The following is a 16696-nucleotide window of genomic DNA, read 5'->3' on the forward strand; positions in this document are numbered from 1 at the left end:
GGAGAATGAAATTTCCATCTCCAAAAAGCTTGTCGGCAGATGGAAGGATGAAGTGCTCTAAAATTTCCTGGTAGACGGCTGTGCTGACTTTGGTCTTGATAAAACACAGTGGACCTACACCAGCAGATGACATGGCTCCACAAACCATCACTGATTGTGGAAACTTCACACTAGACCTCAAGCAGCTTGGATTGTGTGCCTCTCCACTCTTCTTTCAGACTCTGGGACCTTGATTTCCAAATGAAGATTAGAACTCTGGGACCTTGTGGAGTGTGCTTCAATGACTACCTTCTGGACATCTGTCAAGTCAGCAGTCTTTCCCATGATTGTGAAGCCTATTGAAACATACTAATGGACCTTTTTAAACACTTAAGATGCCTTTGCAGATGTTTTTTGTAAATTAATCTAATTTACTGAGATAATGACTTTTGTGTTTTCATTGGCTGTAAGCCATAATCATTAACATTAACAGAAATAAACATTTGATATAGATCACTCTGTTTGTAATAACTCTATCTAATATATGAGCTTCACTTTTCGTATTTGAAGAACTGAAATACATTAACTTTTTGATGATGTTCTAATTTAGTGAGATGCACCTGTATATAAGTACAAATATTTATATATTATCATTGTGTCATATGACATTTGCTTCTTAAGGTAGATCTGTCACTAGAACAACCATATATACAGTGGTGGCAAAAAGTATTGGCACCCCTGCAATTCTGTCAGATAATACTCAGTTTCTTCCTGAAAATGATTGCAATCACAAATTCTTTGGTCTTATTATCTTCATTTAATTTGCTTGCAAGGAAAAAAACACAAAAGAGAATGAAGCAAAAATCAAATCATTGATCATTTTACACAAAGCTCCAAAAATGGGCCAGAGAAAAGTATTGCTTTTGGAAGTGTGTTTTGGGTCATTGTCCTGCTGGAAGACCCATGACCTCTGAAGGAGACCCAGCTTTCTCACACTGGGCCCTACATTATGCTGCAAAATTTGTTGGCAGTCTTCAGACTTCATAATGCCATGCACACGGTCAAGCAGTACAGTGCCAGAGGCAGCAAAGCAACCCCAAAACATCAGGGAACCTCCGCCATGTTTGACTGTAGGGACCGTGTTCTTTTCTTTGAATGCCTCTTTTTTTTCCTGTACACTCTATGTTGATGCTTTTTCCCAAAAAGCTCTACTTTTGTCTCATCTGACCAGAGAACATTCTTCCAAAATGTTTTAGGCTTTCTCAGGTAAGTTTTGGCAAACTCCAGCTTGGCTTTTTTATGTCTCGGGGTAAGAAGTGGGGTCTTCCTGGGTATTCTACCATGCAGCCCCTTTTCATTCAGACGCCGACGGATAGTACGGGCTGACACTGTTGTACCCTCGGACTGCAGGGCAGCTTGAACTTGTTTGGATGTTAGTCAAGGTTCTTTATCCACCATCCGCACAATCTTGCGTTGAAATCTCTCGTAAATTTTTCTTTTCCGTCCACATCTAGGGAGATTAGCCACAGTGCCATGGGCTTTAAACTTCTTGATGACACTGCGCATGGAAGACACAGGAACATTCAGGTCTTTGGAGATGGACTTGTAGCCTTGAGATTGCTCATGCTTCCTCACAATTTGTTTTCTCAAGCCCTCAGACAGTTCTTTGGTCTTCTTTCTTTTTTTCCATGCTCAATGTGGTACACACAAGGACACAGGACAGAGGTTGAGTCAACTTTAATCCATGTTAACTGGCTGCAAGTGTGATTTAGTTATTGCCAACACCTGTTAGGTGTCACAGGTAAGTTACAGGTGCAGTTAATTACACGAATTAGAGAAGCATCACATGATTTTTCAAACAGTGCCAATACTTTTGTCCACCCCCTTTTTTAGGTTTGGTGTGGAATTATATCCAATTTGGCTTTAGGACAATTCTTTTTGTGTTTTTTCATTGAAGACAAATTAAATGAAGATAATAATACCAAAGAACTTGTGATTGCAATAATTTTCAGGAAGAAACTGAGTATTATCTGACAGAATTGCAGGGGTGCCAATACTTTTGGCCACCACTGTATATATATATATATATATATATATATATATATATACACTGTGTTCCAAATTATTATGCAAATAATATTTTCTCAGATTTTCCCAAATTACCTATATGAATTGCAGTCATTGTAATTTTCCAGTCAAATAACTATTAGAGTACATTTGAAAGGTTTTTGTACAAACTGCCTATGATAACAGTATATTTAAAAAAAAATTAAAAACTCAAACTGCACTCAAAATGCATGTTCCAAATTATTATGCACAGCAGAGTTTTCAACCTTTTCATTTTAATAAAGAACAAAAAAATGGTCAGGGGAGCATGGGTGCCACACCATAAGTTTGTCCCCTTTTATGCCCACAGCAGCCAGAGATGCAGATGTGTTATGTGCAGCATGAGACGGGGCATTATCATGCATGAAATGATCTCGATGGTCCAGATGGATGGAGTGGAGGATGGCTGGTTGATGGACACCCCATGCAAACACGGCTACGGCGCTAACAAGGAGGAGGTGGAGTAATGTTTTGGGCTGGAATCATGGGGAGAGAGATTGTCGGCCCTTTTAGGATCCCTGAAGCGGTAAAGATGAACTCCATAATTTATGTGGAGTTTCTCAAACAGCACTTCCTTCCATGGTTCAAGAAGAAGAACCGTGCATTCTGCAGCAAGATCATTTTCATGCATGATAATGTCGCGTCTCATGCTGCACATAACACATCTGCATCTCTGGCTGCTATGGGCATAAAAGGGGACAAACTTATGGTGTGGCACCCATGCTCCCCTGACCTCAACCCCATTGAGAACCTCTGGAGCATCATCAAAAGGAGTGTCTATGATGGCAGGAGGCAGTTCACATCTAAGCAACAGCTCTGGGAGGGTTTTCTGTCCTCATGCAAAACAATTGAAGCAGAAACCATCCAAAACCTGACAAATTCAATGGACGAGAGAGTTCAGAAGCTCCTTTCGAACAAGCGGTCCTATGTGCAAATATAACATCATCTAGAATAAACTTTTGAGTTGAAAACTCTTTGATTTCAGTTTGTAATAACCTGATAATGCTTATAATTTCAAAAATGACCATTTTTTTGTTCTTTATTAAAATGAAAAGGTTGAAAACTCTGCTGTGCATAATAATTTGGAACATGCATTTTGAGTGCAGTTTGAGTTTTTTATTTGTTAAAAAATATACTGTTATCATAGGCAGTTTGTACAAAAACCTTTCAATTGTACTCTAATAGTTATTTGACTGGAAAATTACAATGACTGCAATTCATATAGGTAATTTGGGAAAATCTGAGAAAATATTATTTGCATAATAATTTGGAACACAGTGTATATATACAGTTATATGAAAAAGTTTGGGCACCCCTATTAATCTTAAGCTTAATGTTTTATAAAAATTGGTGTTTTTGCAACAGCTATTTCAGTTTGATATATGTAATAACTGTTGGACACAGTAATGTTTCTTCCTTGAAATGAGGTTTATTGTACTAACAGAAAATGTGCAATCTGCATTCAAACAAAATTTGACAGGTGCATAAGTATGGGCACCTCACCAGAAAAGTGACATTAATATTTAGTAGATCCTCCTTTTGCAAAAATAACAGCCTCTAGTCCCTTCCTGTAGCTTTTAATGAGTTCCTGGATCCTGGATGAAGGTATTTTTGACCATTCATCTTTACAAACAATTCCAGTTCAGTAAAGTTTGATGGTCGCCGAGCATGGACAGCCCTCTTCAAATGATGACACAGATGTTCAATGATATTCAGGTCCGGGGACTGGGATGGCCATTCCAGAACATTGTAATTGTTCCTCTGAATGAATGCCTGAGTAGATTTGGAGCGGTGTTTTGGATCATTGTCTTGCTGAAAGATCCATCCCCTGCGTAACTTCAACTTTATCACTGATTCTTGAACATTATTGTCAAGAATCTGCTGATACTGAGTGGAATCCATGCGTCCCTCAACTTTAACAAGATTCCCGGTGCCGGCATTGGCCACACAGCCCCAAAGCATGATGGAACCTCCACCAAATTTTACTGTGGGTAGTAAGTGTTTTTCTTGGAATGCTGTGTTTTTTGCCACCATGCATAACACCTTTTTGTATGACCAAACAACTCAATCTTGGTTTCATCAGTCCATAGGACCTTCTTCCAAAAAGAAATTGGCTTCTCCAGATGTGCTTTTGCATACTCAGCCGACTCAGTTTGTGGCGTGCTTGCAGAAACGGCTTTTTTCGCATCACTCTCCCATACAGCTTCTCCTTGTGCAAAGTGCGTTGTATAGTTGACCGATGCACAGTGACACCATCTGCAGCAAGTTGATGCTGCAACTCTCTGGAGGTGGTCTGAGGATTGTCCTTGACTGATCTCACCATTCTTCTTCTCTGCCTTTCTGATGTTTTTCTTGGCCTGCCACTTCTGGCCTTAACAAGAACTGTCCCTGTGTTCTTCCATTTCCTTTCTATGTTCCTCATAGTGGAAACTGACAGGTTAAATCTCTGAGACAGCTTTTTGTATCCTTCCCCTGAACAACTATGTTGAATAATCTTTGTTTTCAGATCATTTGACAGTTGTTTTGAGGAGCCCATGATGCCATTCTTCAGAGGAGATTCAAACAGGAGAACAACTTGCAAGTGGCCACTTTAAGTAGCTTTTCTCATGATTGCATACACCTGGCTATGAAGTTCAAAGCTCAATGAGGTTACAAAACCAAAAAAAATGCTTTAGTAAGTCAGTAAAAAGTAGGTAGGAGTATTTAAAACAAGAAAATGATAAGGGTGCCCATACTTATGCACCTGTCAAATTTTGTTTGAATGCAGATTGCACATTTTCTGTTAGTACAATAAACCTCATTTCAAGGCAGAAACATTACTGTGTCCAACAATTATTACATATATCAAACTGAAATAGCTGTTGCAAAAACACCAATTTTTATAAAACATTAAGCTTAAGATTAATAGGGGTGCCCAAACTTTTTCATATAACTGTATATATATATATATATATATATATATATATATATATATATATATATATATATTGCATTATCAGCCTTTTACCAAAAGATAAATATTGAATACACATTAGCAACATGATTTCCCAAACTAATATTATGAATAATATGGCTTTTCTATTTTATATGGCTTGTAACATGCACATAAACACGAGGACACATTCAGAACATATTTTAGTCTGCCAAGCCGTTTTCCCTGCATTGCAAGGGGCCTCTGCCTTGATAAGGTTAAATAAAGGGCTCTGTATTTAGAGAATACTGAACGATGCAATCCTTAGGCCTAATTCTTCTATTTGAGAAATATAACTTATATTATTCTCACCTTAATGTGTCTGTCATCATAAGGCATAGATTTTATAACTTATATTATTCTCACCTTAATGTGTCTGTCATCATATGGCATAGATTTACATATAATGTGAGTGAATTTGACTATTATTGTGAAGCAGCTGGTTCTTATTTTATGTACTACATCCAGTATCTGGTATGAATCTGCTTTCCCAGACAGTAAACTAACTTTGGTGATAAGTAGAATGGATGAGTAAGTAATGGAACACTCAAAGCCTCGCAGAAGTGAAGATGTAAGAGGAGGGACAGTTATATTTTTCGAGTCTGATATAAATAACCAAAGATTAGAACCAGATAAATCAAATAAAAATGTTATTCTAGCTCAGTCAGAATCTCTTCATAGTGATAATAACTTAAAACATTATACATTAAAGAAGGATTCCTTAGGAGTCAATAATAGTCTCTTTCACCAGCAAAGCAGCAAAATTATCCACACATCCAACATTGCTAATAGAACTTTACTTTTAGCTTCTTGGTGTAGTAATGGATGTCTGTTTATATTATATATTACAATTGTAGTCTTCGTGTTTAGAACCTTACCTAGCTATGACAGAAAAATTATATCATTAATTTATTAGGGTTTGTTACATGTCTAATTTTGAAGCGTAACAACAAGAAAGTTGTTCTTCTGGTCCAATTAGGGCAAAACTTGAGTTGTGTCTGTGTATTACTTTAAAGACCGTCATGTTAGTTTGGAAATTTTGGAGAATTATTCTAGCTGAATCTTCTCCCGAAAAATGACGAGTTTGCCATGGTTGTTAAAAAGGATATTCACAGTGATTACTTTAAGTTTTCATTATTTTTGAATTGATGTTGCTGTAATTTCTAAAAATATTACTCTGGTTATCCATCTATTTATTTCTATGTTTTTCTTTTAATGCTGATTGCAACTAACCTACAATGTATGGGTTTTCTCAACCATACTAATAATATAACTAAAACCAAGGTTTTTTACTTTAGATTTCTTTATGAAATACTGTAGAAGTACTTTCCCTTAAAGAGAACCTGCAGGATTTAGCACTATAAAGTAAAGGTGTGCCCATAATGGTGCTATTACACTGATTAAATTGATACCTTTGTTGAAGGAATCCAGTCACTGTTTTTTTTTTAATCATGGTTTTAAGTTTTCTTCCGATGACGTCTTTTGTGCATTGGGGCGGGCCTGGGGGGGATTGGATCTTCTTCTGCTCCTGCCCCTCTGAATGCCTCCTGTGTTTCTACAGGTCACTGATTGTTCAGTGACCTTTCACTGATTATTCAGTGACCTTACTACAGTTTGAAATTTCGCATGTGCGTGCGCAGAGTTTGATTCCACGTCTGGTCTTCAATAAAACAGCGCTGGAGTTGACACATGCGCAGATCAATATCTGAGCTGAGATCTAGTTAGTGCTTACTACTACTACATGTCTACTGATTACCCAGTAAGTGACGTCACATTGCCTAGAGCAGGCGGCTTACAAGCTCAGCAGCTGACTGCAGCGCTACCAGCGGTAGCACAGCAGGAATACTTAGATTTACTTACCATTAGACACACTCCTAAACTCTTGCACAGAAGTAAGAAGCTACATTTACAAGACAATCCATGGATGATCTCTACTCCTTATCCATTAAAGAATGGACATTTTGGACAAGTTACAGATCCAGCGGAAACGATACTTGTGGCTTTTGATTACCTCATCTTTAGGAAGAAACTATTGTTGAGCAGCCTGCTCAGATAACGTGTTATCCGAGCACGCTCGGGTGTTATCTGAGTATCTTGTAGTGCTCTACTAATATGATCGAATCCCTGCAGCTGCATGTTTTGCGGCGGTAGATAGACACAACACATGCACAGTTTGCCTGTTTATTAGCCAATCCCCGCATGTGTTGCGTCTGTCTATGACTGCAAAACATGCAGCTGCAGGGACTCGAGCATATTAGCAGAGCACTACAAGATATTCAGATAACACCTTATCCGAGCACACTTGTTCAACACTAGTAGGAACCATTTATTTATGTGGAGAATCTTTATTGTACTACAGCACAGTTTGCAATTTTAACATTTTATTCATACTTTTTGTACCAGGCTTAAGTTACAGCAGATTTTTTGCCGCTCATTGCAGCAGTAGTACAGTACATCAGGTGGTAGTGCCGTTATAACTATATATAGTCCTTTTATCTGAAATTAGATTTAGCTGAAGCTGGGTTTTTTGCTGTCTAACCATTTTGACATCTTTGTGAGCCTTTCCGCTGCTGAGCTGGGAAATGCTACTCTGTGGAGATAGACTGTGATTGTGCTGATTGTGAATACTTGTGTCTTTTTTACTTCATGCTGTATGTTATTATGTTAGATGTAGCGTCAGGTGGATCCCTGGGTAATATGGAGAAGGAGGCAGAAGAGAAGACTACAAGAAGCAGCAACAGAATTAGAACCCATCACAGCCTTATCTTCATTGTGGCTGCTGCTGACTATGTATGCAGTGAGAAACTCAGAATAAGCTCCTGTTTCATTCTCTTGCAGATTAACCCTTTAACAAGCAGCTATGCTGTCACTGTTTGCTGGGCTGTATGATGCACAGCAACATCATAGTACATGGCTAAAAAAATATTTTGTGAATTAAAGTTCAGGCTCCTGGCAGAAAGTGAGGACATTTTTTTGTGCCTGATTTGCATTTCACTGATTCACTGTTCATAGTGATGCATTTGTGAAATTATTTAGCATTTTTATAGTTTTAAAGAATTTATGAGAAAAATAGGCGAATTGATTATCCTATTATTTTCCATGGACATATTAACAAAACATTGAATCCAGCAAAGTATTCTGTTCATCTTTACTTCGGGCTGATCAGAGCACAGGGCTCCATTTACAAGATGTCGTATGGAATGACATCCTCCCACCTCACGTTTGGTAGCTCAAAAGTGAGGAGAATCTCACAAGATTTTGCATTTACTATAGTAAAATGAAAGTAAAACTTGTGTCTCAGAAATACTGAGAAAAATTATCTGATGTTTATTAAGACAAATTGGTTTTCTTTAAGATACCTGAAATTTCTACAATTTTTTTTAGGGCTTGTGCCTCTGGAATAAATAGTTCTACATCTACATATTAGAAATCCCAAATCTTACATTTCTTTCTTCATGCAGCTAAGTTCTATGCTGCTAGAAATTAATGAATGGAAGATTTGATAGGTTCACTGTATCCACGATAGAATTAACCATGTGTCTGTGTTTTTACGTTGCTTTATAAGCCAATAACTTGGTTAAATGAGAATATGTTTGCAAACCGCAAAATAAGACTTTCACACATCACATTTAGCAAAAAATGAAACCTTGCAGTGTATTCCAAAAAAAGAAAAATGGCACTTAGAAGTTAATATTTTACAACCCTGCAAATCCTTCAAATGGAACCCACAGGATATCACATTCAGGATTGTGGTTTTTAGGACATGTTAAAGTACTCACACATGTTTAAAAATAATATGTTTGAGATTGGTTAGAGTAACCTTCAGGCTACTTACAATGCAAATAAGTATTTTTCTGGAAATTGTTCAAGGACGACTAAACATAATTTAATTTGATAACATCTGGCTGCAAATATAAAAGCATCCGCAAAGCCACTAGCTGAAAATTTGTATGCATTTTAACTCAGCCTGGCTTTCTGTGGAGACATGTAGGTTTAGCAATAGCTAGAGTTGTTTGTAAACCTTTCCTTTTGAAACATCAATACATTAAATATTAAGATTTCTAATAGAAAAAAAATCTAATTAACCTATCGTCCAAGTTGGGTTTAAAGAATATCCCTGCATTTGCTTTTAGTTGTGTCACCATATTTTATGTTAAAGCATCCAACTTTAGGTGCAACTCTCATCTGTAAAACAGATGTAACATTAAGTGGAAGTCCATAATGTCCCACAGGTCCTAATATTTTCATGTCTAATTCCATGCTCACTTCAACTGACAATCAGCAGCACTGAATAATCTCTTGAGTTTTCATAAGTATTCTCAGTGGTATCGGGGAATGTAGGAACAGTTACACGGCAGTATTTTAATGCTGCTATGTACATCACCATTGGAAAAATACATAAATCTGTGTTTGGTTGCTTGGGTGGAGGGCACTGGTATTGTAAGCTATAACATCACAGCTCTTGCACATCATTTGTGTTTTTTCTTTTACAATAAGTTTATTATTTGATCAGATTTCAATGCCATTTGGGTAATGATGAGGATTGATTATGGTACTTGTTTTTGATTCAGGCTACACCGCTGTATTTTTCCCACTTTTTCTTGAGATTGTAGCAAAACAATAAGGGGCTAATTCATCGAGACTGACATAAAGCACCATTGTGCTTCACCAGTCTTGCTGGAACAGAAGGTGCCAAATTCAATAAGAGGCGCATGGCATTTAATGAATTCAGCACCTCAAGTAAGTGCCATGCACCTCCTTGCGTTGCGCCAGAAATGCTACTCTAGTTGGGGACTGGAGTAGCATATCTGACGTACAAAGCGCCGGCATCTTGTATGAATCTTACAAATGGACGTGACTATGTGGTTAGAGCCCTATTTTAATAAACTGTTAATGTCTCAAAACTAGTTTAATATGGCAAAATAGAACTTCCTCCACTGAACATAGATGGGGATAGTGGAGAAATTGTCACTCATGTTGAGGGGGCAGGATTTCAGGACCTGAGCCTGTGATAATCAAAAATTTTATCATAAAGCATGAAAAGAATTTTGATGCATAATGATTGTGGTTTGGGGATCTTGGTGACTTTACAAGTTCTTTGTAAGCAATTAGCTTTAATGGTGGTGGAAGACAGCAAAGCAAAATCAATTGTAGAACCCGATCAGATACTGGAAGAAAGATCAAATTTGTTGCTATTATATTTCAAGTAGATATATTGGAATTCAATTACCTGAACAGTTTCTTCTCTTCCAGAGTACTTTCCAATTTGTGTCTGACCACTAACATATATTCCTATTACAGGCAGCAGTTGTATTGTTTCAATTTCTTGATTGTCAATATACAAAGTTGCATCCTCTTCCGTCACTAAAAGTCTTATCTGGTGCCAACCTTCATCAAATAATTTCTAGCAAAGAAGCAAAATAACAATTTCTTTCAAGCTGCAGTATATATGAATGTGAGAAAATGTTTCTAACATTCAATTCAAATTACAAATTCATATAATGTAAAAAAAACGGAATATAATATTTTGTAAGATTACTTTCTGGAGTATTTTATTACATTTATATCTAAAGAAATTTAACACTGCAAAATTATTGTGAAGCCAGGTCTAAGTAGCTTATTAGCAGTTGTTTTGGTACCGCACATCATGTTATGTAAAGGAACCATTACAACTTTTAATGTTTTAGGATTTTTTTTCACAATGCTGGTTATCACCAACTAGAAAATTATGATAATCATGTTTCATGGAGTTATATTTACAATATTGGTATCTTTTGTTAGAATCTTTTAAGGTTAGATTATTAGACTTTGCCACAATAACTTGACTTAGCAATGAATAAATGGTGAAATGTTTCCACTCTACACACAGATGTAGCGAAACTTATCATGACTCACAATGCACCATTTCTATAACATATCACCAAAGATTATCTCACCCACTGATATCCCAGTGCTATGTTATCTGAGTCAACCTAACCTTTGCTAGTACTGTACTGTAGAATATAGGAATAGATATTAGCTCTTAAAGATTATAACTTAGGATCAGGAGAGAAATTGAAAAATGAATGAATTATGTAAACTGTAAATTTGTATTCAGTGCAAAAATATACTTTAACCACTTATCCAAATTATGACAAACAGTTACGTCATATGCTGGCTCCCTGACTTTGCAAGCCTGCATTTTTCTCAGATGATGGCTGTAATATTCAGTCATCATGGGCCTCTAACAGCTGAGGGTGGAGTGGAGCGCTGCTCGTGACTGTCAACCTGTTTAAATGCCACTACCAATATCTGACAGCAGCATTCACTATGCTCCAGCAGGGCAGTGCATCATTCTATGCATCCATCTATGTGCCCGTGATGCAATCGCGAGGCGCTGATGGGTTGCCATGACAGTGGGAGTCTGCTGAAGACCCTTGTGTCTGTCATAATGGTAGTCCTGTGAAAACCAGCCACTATACATATTTCATATTTGGTATCTTCATAATCATATTGACCTGAAGAATCATATTGCCAGATCATTTTTACCATATAATGAGAATGATACATTTAAAAAAAATTGTGGAATTGAACTTTTTCTGCAATTTGGATTTTTTTTCTGCTTTTTAGTATGTCACATGATAAATGAATGGTGTCATTTCAAAGTGCAACTCGTCCCACATAAAACAAGCCCTTATATGGTTACTTTGATGTAAAAAAGTTATGGCTCTTGGAGTCTTGGAAGAAGAAAAGAAAAAAAACAAAAGCGCAATAATGGAAAATAGCCATGTCAAGAAGTGGCTAAAAAGATTGAATTGTTTATACACCTCCTGCTTATACACACTTTTAAGGCATATGCATGTGATAGAACGAGGTGTTATGTTCAAGATCCTCCTTTGTTGTCTAGAATGAAAAGCCACTACAAAGATTGACTCTTCCACTGACACACTCATGTTGTCCTTTCTTGTATTATATTAATGAACCATTGATTTTTGCTGTGAAAAAAACAGTCACTAGACATTTACCAATCCAAATGGAAAGCAATTCATTATCCATGAAGTGAATAAGTTTGTTTAACACATTAAGGATTGGGCAATTTTTCATTTTTGTGCTTTTGATTTTTGTTCTACAATTCTTCCAAGAGCCATAGCTTTTTTTCCTGTCACCAAAATCATATCAGTGTGTCTGGATCGGCCTCCACCGAGCCAGGGCGTAATGGCAGCAAACTGTCACGGTGGTCACAGTGACGGTCCTCAGCAGAATAAAAAGGGGAAAGTTGTGGAAAGGATGCAGGATCAGCCCATCTCAATAAGCAACGTCCAGACTTCAGGTGCAAAAGGAAGAAAAACTTGTTTTTTACTGGAGCAGTTGATGATGATTACAGCTCTCCATAGTTATTCAGTACACTGAGCCAACAGCCCCTTATGGTGTGATGAACCCAGCTCTTTTCCGGCAATGTGTAGCAGCTTTCCACACTCCCGCTACATATAGCTCTATACGTGCTAAAACGTCTCCTCTCACCCTGGACCTTGGCATCCACGGCACCTCAGGCTTAACAGGAAAGTATCTCTGCTCTCTTCCCATTGCTGACAACTAAGGATCATATCTAGAAATCTCTCCTCTGATCCCTAACTGACGTCGTCTGGCAATTGGACACTTCTTGAACCGCGCAGGACACTATGTCCCATGTGGCTGCACAGATATCACTGGAGTCCCGACAATGGCCACAGCAAAGGCACTGGTTGGCCTCCTTGATCTCCAGCACCACTCAATCCCAGGGGCGCAGGGTTGCTTCTTCTAGGCTTTATAGTTCCCCTGTAGGGGCTGCTACCCACCAGACTTCACAATAGCCCTTTCACTAATTACATGTGTGTGTGTGTGTGTGTAAAAATGGCTCAAGAGCTGGTTTCTCACATCATCAGAGTTCAGACATTTGTGACGCCTGGCTTTGCAGGACACGACAAGTGCTCGTAGGGCTTGTTGCACTTTTGAATGCACCATTAATTTTACCATGTAATGAACTGAAAAATGAAAAATCATTCCAACTTGGATGAAATTGAAAAAAAACAAAATAGCAATTCCACTGTTGTTTTTTGGGTTTTTGTTTTTATGACATTTATTTCATAGTAAACATTACCAATGACCTGGTAAGTCAGCTCTACAAGTCAAGTCAATACAGTTATGGTGATTCCAAATGTATTTGTAGTACTCTCTTAAAAAAAATCATATTCTGAGAGCGATAACTTTTTAGTATTTTTATTTGATGGTGTTAAATGGTAGCATTTTTTTTGCAGTGTGAGTTTTAGCTGTTATACATTTTGGGGTCCATATGACATTTTGAACACTTTTCACTCCATAACCAAAGAAAATAGCAATTCTGCCATTTTCATTTTTTATATATTACAGGGTTCATTGTTTGGGATAAATATTTTTACATTTTATTAGTCTATTATTTAATTCTACCTAATATAAATGGAATAATTGGTCTTCTATGAAGCCCAAACTCAGCTTCATAGGATTAGTATCTTGGCAGAGGGGGAGCAATGGGAGTCAATAACAACCCCTCATTCGTAGACTCCTAGTTGATACTCAACTAAATGGTTAAACTGTTGTGACCGGAGATAGCTCCCATCACATCAATTACTCTTGGGTGCCAGCTGTATAACATAGCAAACATCCACACTTTATGGAGCGTGTGCTGTTCCTGGGTCCACTTCATATAGGGATGGTGCACTTCTGCCATAAATCTATGCCAAGTGTCGTCAAGGAGTTGAAATAGACAATCACTTTGATTTCAGTATGTAAAAGTTTTCCACAATCAAATTAACAAATTAATTTTACTACAGAAAAAAATATTGTCTATATTGTCTAACTATATAGTGAAATTCGCACTATATTTATATATATATATTTATATACAGTATATATGTATATTTCATGAGAATGGAGAAATGGATCTGCTTCTCTTCACAGCTGCACTCTTGATCATGTATTGTGGAATGTCCCACTTCCTAGAAAAAAAACAGGCCCCTTTTCTCAATCTCATATAATCCCTTTAACAGCAATATACTGTATTATTAGGAAACATATGTCTTAAAAGCATGAATTATTAATAGAATATTAATTATACCTTTACTCCAGGTGTAACAAACTTAACAATTTGGATATCATTTGTTTGGCTGGTTGTAGTAAAGGATAATGTTTTGTCTTCTCCATTCAATGAAACAGCAGTTTGTACTACACCATCAAGCGCAACTATTCTCCACAAATCCCATTTCTTTTTTATTTTAAATCTCTGAGTGGACACAAAGACATATGATGGGGGAAGACCTTCTGGAAAAATATTTCTATGAAGAAAAAAAAAGCAGATTTACAATTTCCAAGTGGAACGCAATGGAAATAAACAACTGTGCAAAATTTATGAGCTAAATATGCAATGCAATTCTTTAAATTATTATTCCTAAAATAATTTATTTTCAATGTTTTACTAGTAAGGTGTATAGAAAAACAATAGATGACAAATAGATTAGATAGATAGATAGATAGATAGATAGATAGATAGATAGATAGATAGATAGATAGGAAAAATTTCTTTACCTTGTGAACTCTGTAAGATCGATTTGTGATGTTACTTCATAAGCTTTAGTTGTAGAGATGGAACCCTTAACCTTTTTAGCATTTTTCTTATTCATTCCCAAACCTAAAAGTATGTCAAAACCTTTTTCGTCTCGAGCTGCCACTGGAATTCTTGTTGGACAAACAGATTCTGTAGTGCAAGAGGAAATCCATATATAGGAAATTGTTTAACTGGTAAGTGAACATAGTTATGATTAATGCTCTATTTTTAAGAGCACATGGATGTATACTATAATTCATCAAAACACATGCGACTCCTACTGTACTTACGAGACATTAAGATTGCACTAAGATCATGACTATGTCTCAAACTTTGACAATACCTGTGAAATAATAAACAGCACAAGGGTAATGATGAAGTATATGGAACTGTTATTATGATTAGCTTAGGACTACTTGATCAAACTCACAATGTTTATGTACTGTATGTCCTTTGGTAATGGATCATTTACCAGCGTGTCCCAAAGAAATTACACAACCCAAACCATCAGGAACAACTTTTTAACTACATAATCAGCTGATTTAAGTACTGTTAGTGGCTTATCACAAATGATAGGTGAGACCGTGTCACCAAGAAGTCCTCACATAAAATATACTATGAAAAAAGCTAGTATGAATGTCTTCATTCATATCTTCAAACATAAATTGTAGCTTTCCTCCTGGGATTCTATGCCCTGGTTTAAAAGACAAAAAGTTTCTAATGTTTCATTTCTGTACATAGACTAGAAAAAGAATTATATCCCTGAAAGATGGGGCACAGATCTGTTTTAGTGAGTCTAGTAATAGTTACCTTTCCAGCCTTTTAGTTATAAAAAGTTGTTGTAGAATAATAATCTGCTCTTGCCTCTACTGACAACTTGATAGGCTGCATGACCAAATATTCTACTGTACCTTCAATTTTAGAAATTACTTTAAAAAATTGGAGCTCATTTTGATAGACAGAGAAAGAAAGGGAGTGAGATAAAGATAACTTTGTACTTGGAGAGGAGAAAACAATCAGACATCTATCCATGTGCGGACACTGACAAAACAAAGCTCATGGCTAGCCTGGAAGAGTGAGTGTGTTACCAATTAGCAATTATATGAAGGCTGTTGGTAAAGTATGAAAAAGATTTCTAAATTAAAATACAGACATTACAAATCTTCACTTGAAAATGAAAAATATTTACATTTTTAGTGTTACTATTAATGGTAGAAGCCTCAAAGTGGTTGCTTATGAATATGTAAATATAGCATGTGTGTTTATAGTGAAAGCTTAGCAAGTTTCAAATATGTCATTTTAAGATCCAAGGCAGGACTGGTACAGGAGAAGAAATCCACTGCCGGACAAACCATCTTTCTTTGTCACATGCCATAATGCAAGAGTAAAGTTCATTCTTCAAATATTACACCATTGGTATGGCATGTCAAACACATACTTCTATAGTAATGTTTCGAGCCAGTCAGGGGACCTTACACTTTCCTTTTAATGTATAGGCACGAGTTGCAAAGGTTTAAAATATATATTTTTCCATGTTTAAGAGTTACCTGTTTCATCAATAAAAAAGGAAGTCAAAGAAGATAATGTAGAAAATGCAGCAAAATATTAAAGGTCAGAGAAAAGTTTCGCCCATTAATGAGCACTGATAGATATACTATATACAGTGGTGGCCAAAAGTATTGGCACCCCTGCAATTCTGTCAGATAATACTCAGTTTCTTCCTGAAAATGATTGCAATCACAAATTCTTTGGTATTATTATCTTCATTTAATTTGTCTTCAATGAAAAAACACAAAAAGAATTGTCCTAAAGCCAAATTGGATATAATTCCACACCAAACCTAAAAAAGGGGATGGACAAAAGTATTGGCACTGTTTGAAAAATCATGTGATGCTTCTCTAATTCGTGTAATTAACAGCACCTGTAACTTACCTGTGGCACCTAACAGGTGTTGGCAATAACTAAATCACAATTGCAGCCAGTTAACAGGGATTAAAGTTGACTCAACCTCTGTCCTGTGTCCTTGTGTGTACCACATTGAGCAT

The 16696-nt window shown here is 36.7% G+C and overlaps 1 protein-coding gene across 1 annotated transcript in view; it reads right to left on the minus strand.

Moving 5' to 3' along the window:
• The window catches only part of COL21A1 (collagen type XXI alpha 1 chain), a 475958-nt gene that overhangs the window by 249059 nt on the left and 210203 nt on the right, over window positions 1-16696 (minus strand). Inside the window, exons 5-7 of the mRNA XM_073675431.1 lie at window positions 14633-14801; window positions 14166-14382; window positions 10287-10460 (exon numbers count right to left, since the gene is read on the minus strand). Coding sequence (XP_073531532.1) covers window positions 10287-10460; window positions 14166-14382; window positions 14633-14801 — 560 coding nt within the window. The remainder of the gene's footprint in view (window positions 1-10286; window positions 10461-14165; window positions 14383-14632; window positions 14802-16696) is intronic.

This window comes from Phyllobates terribilis, unplaced genomic scaffold, assembly GCF_046119375.1.
Source record: "Phyllobates terribilis strain yellow unplaced genomic scaffold, ASM4611937v1 Scaffold_3__8_contigs__length_932513732, whole genome shotgun sequence".
Classification (NCBI taxonomy): Eukaryota; Metazoa; Chordata; class Amphibia; order Anura; family Dendrobatidae; genus Phyllobates; species Phyllobates terribilis.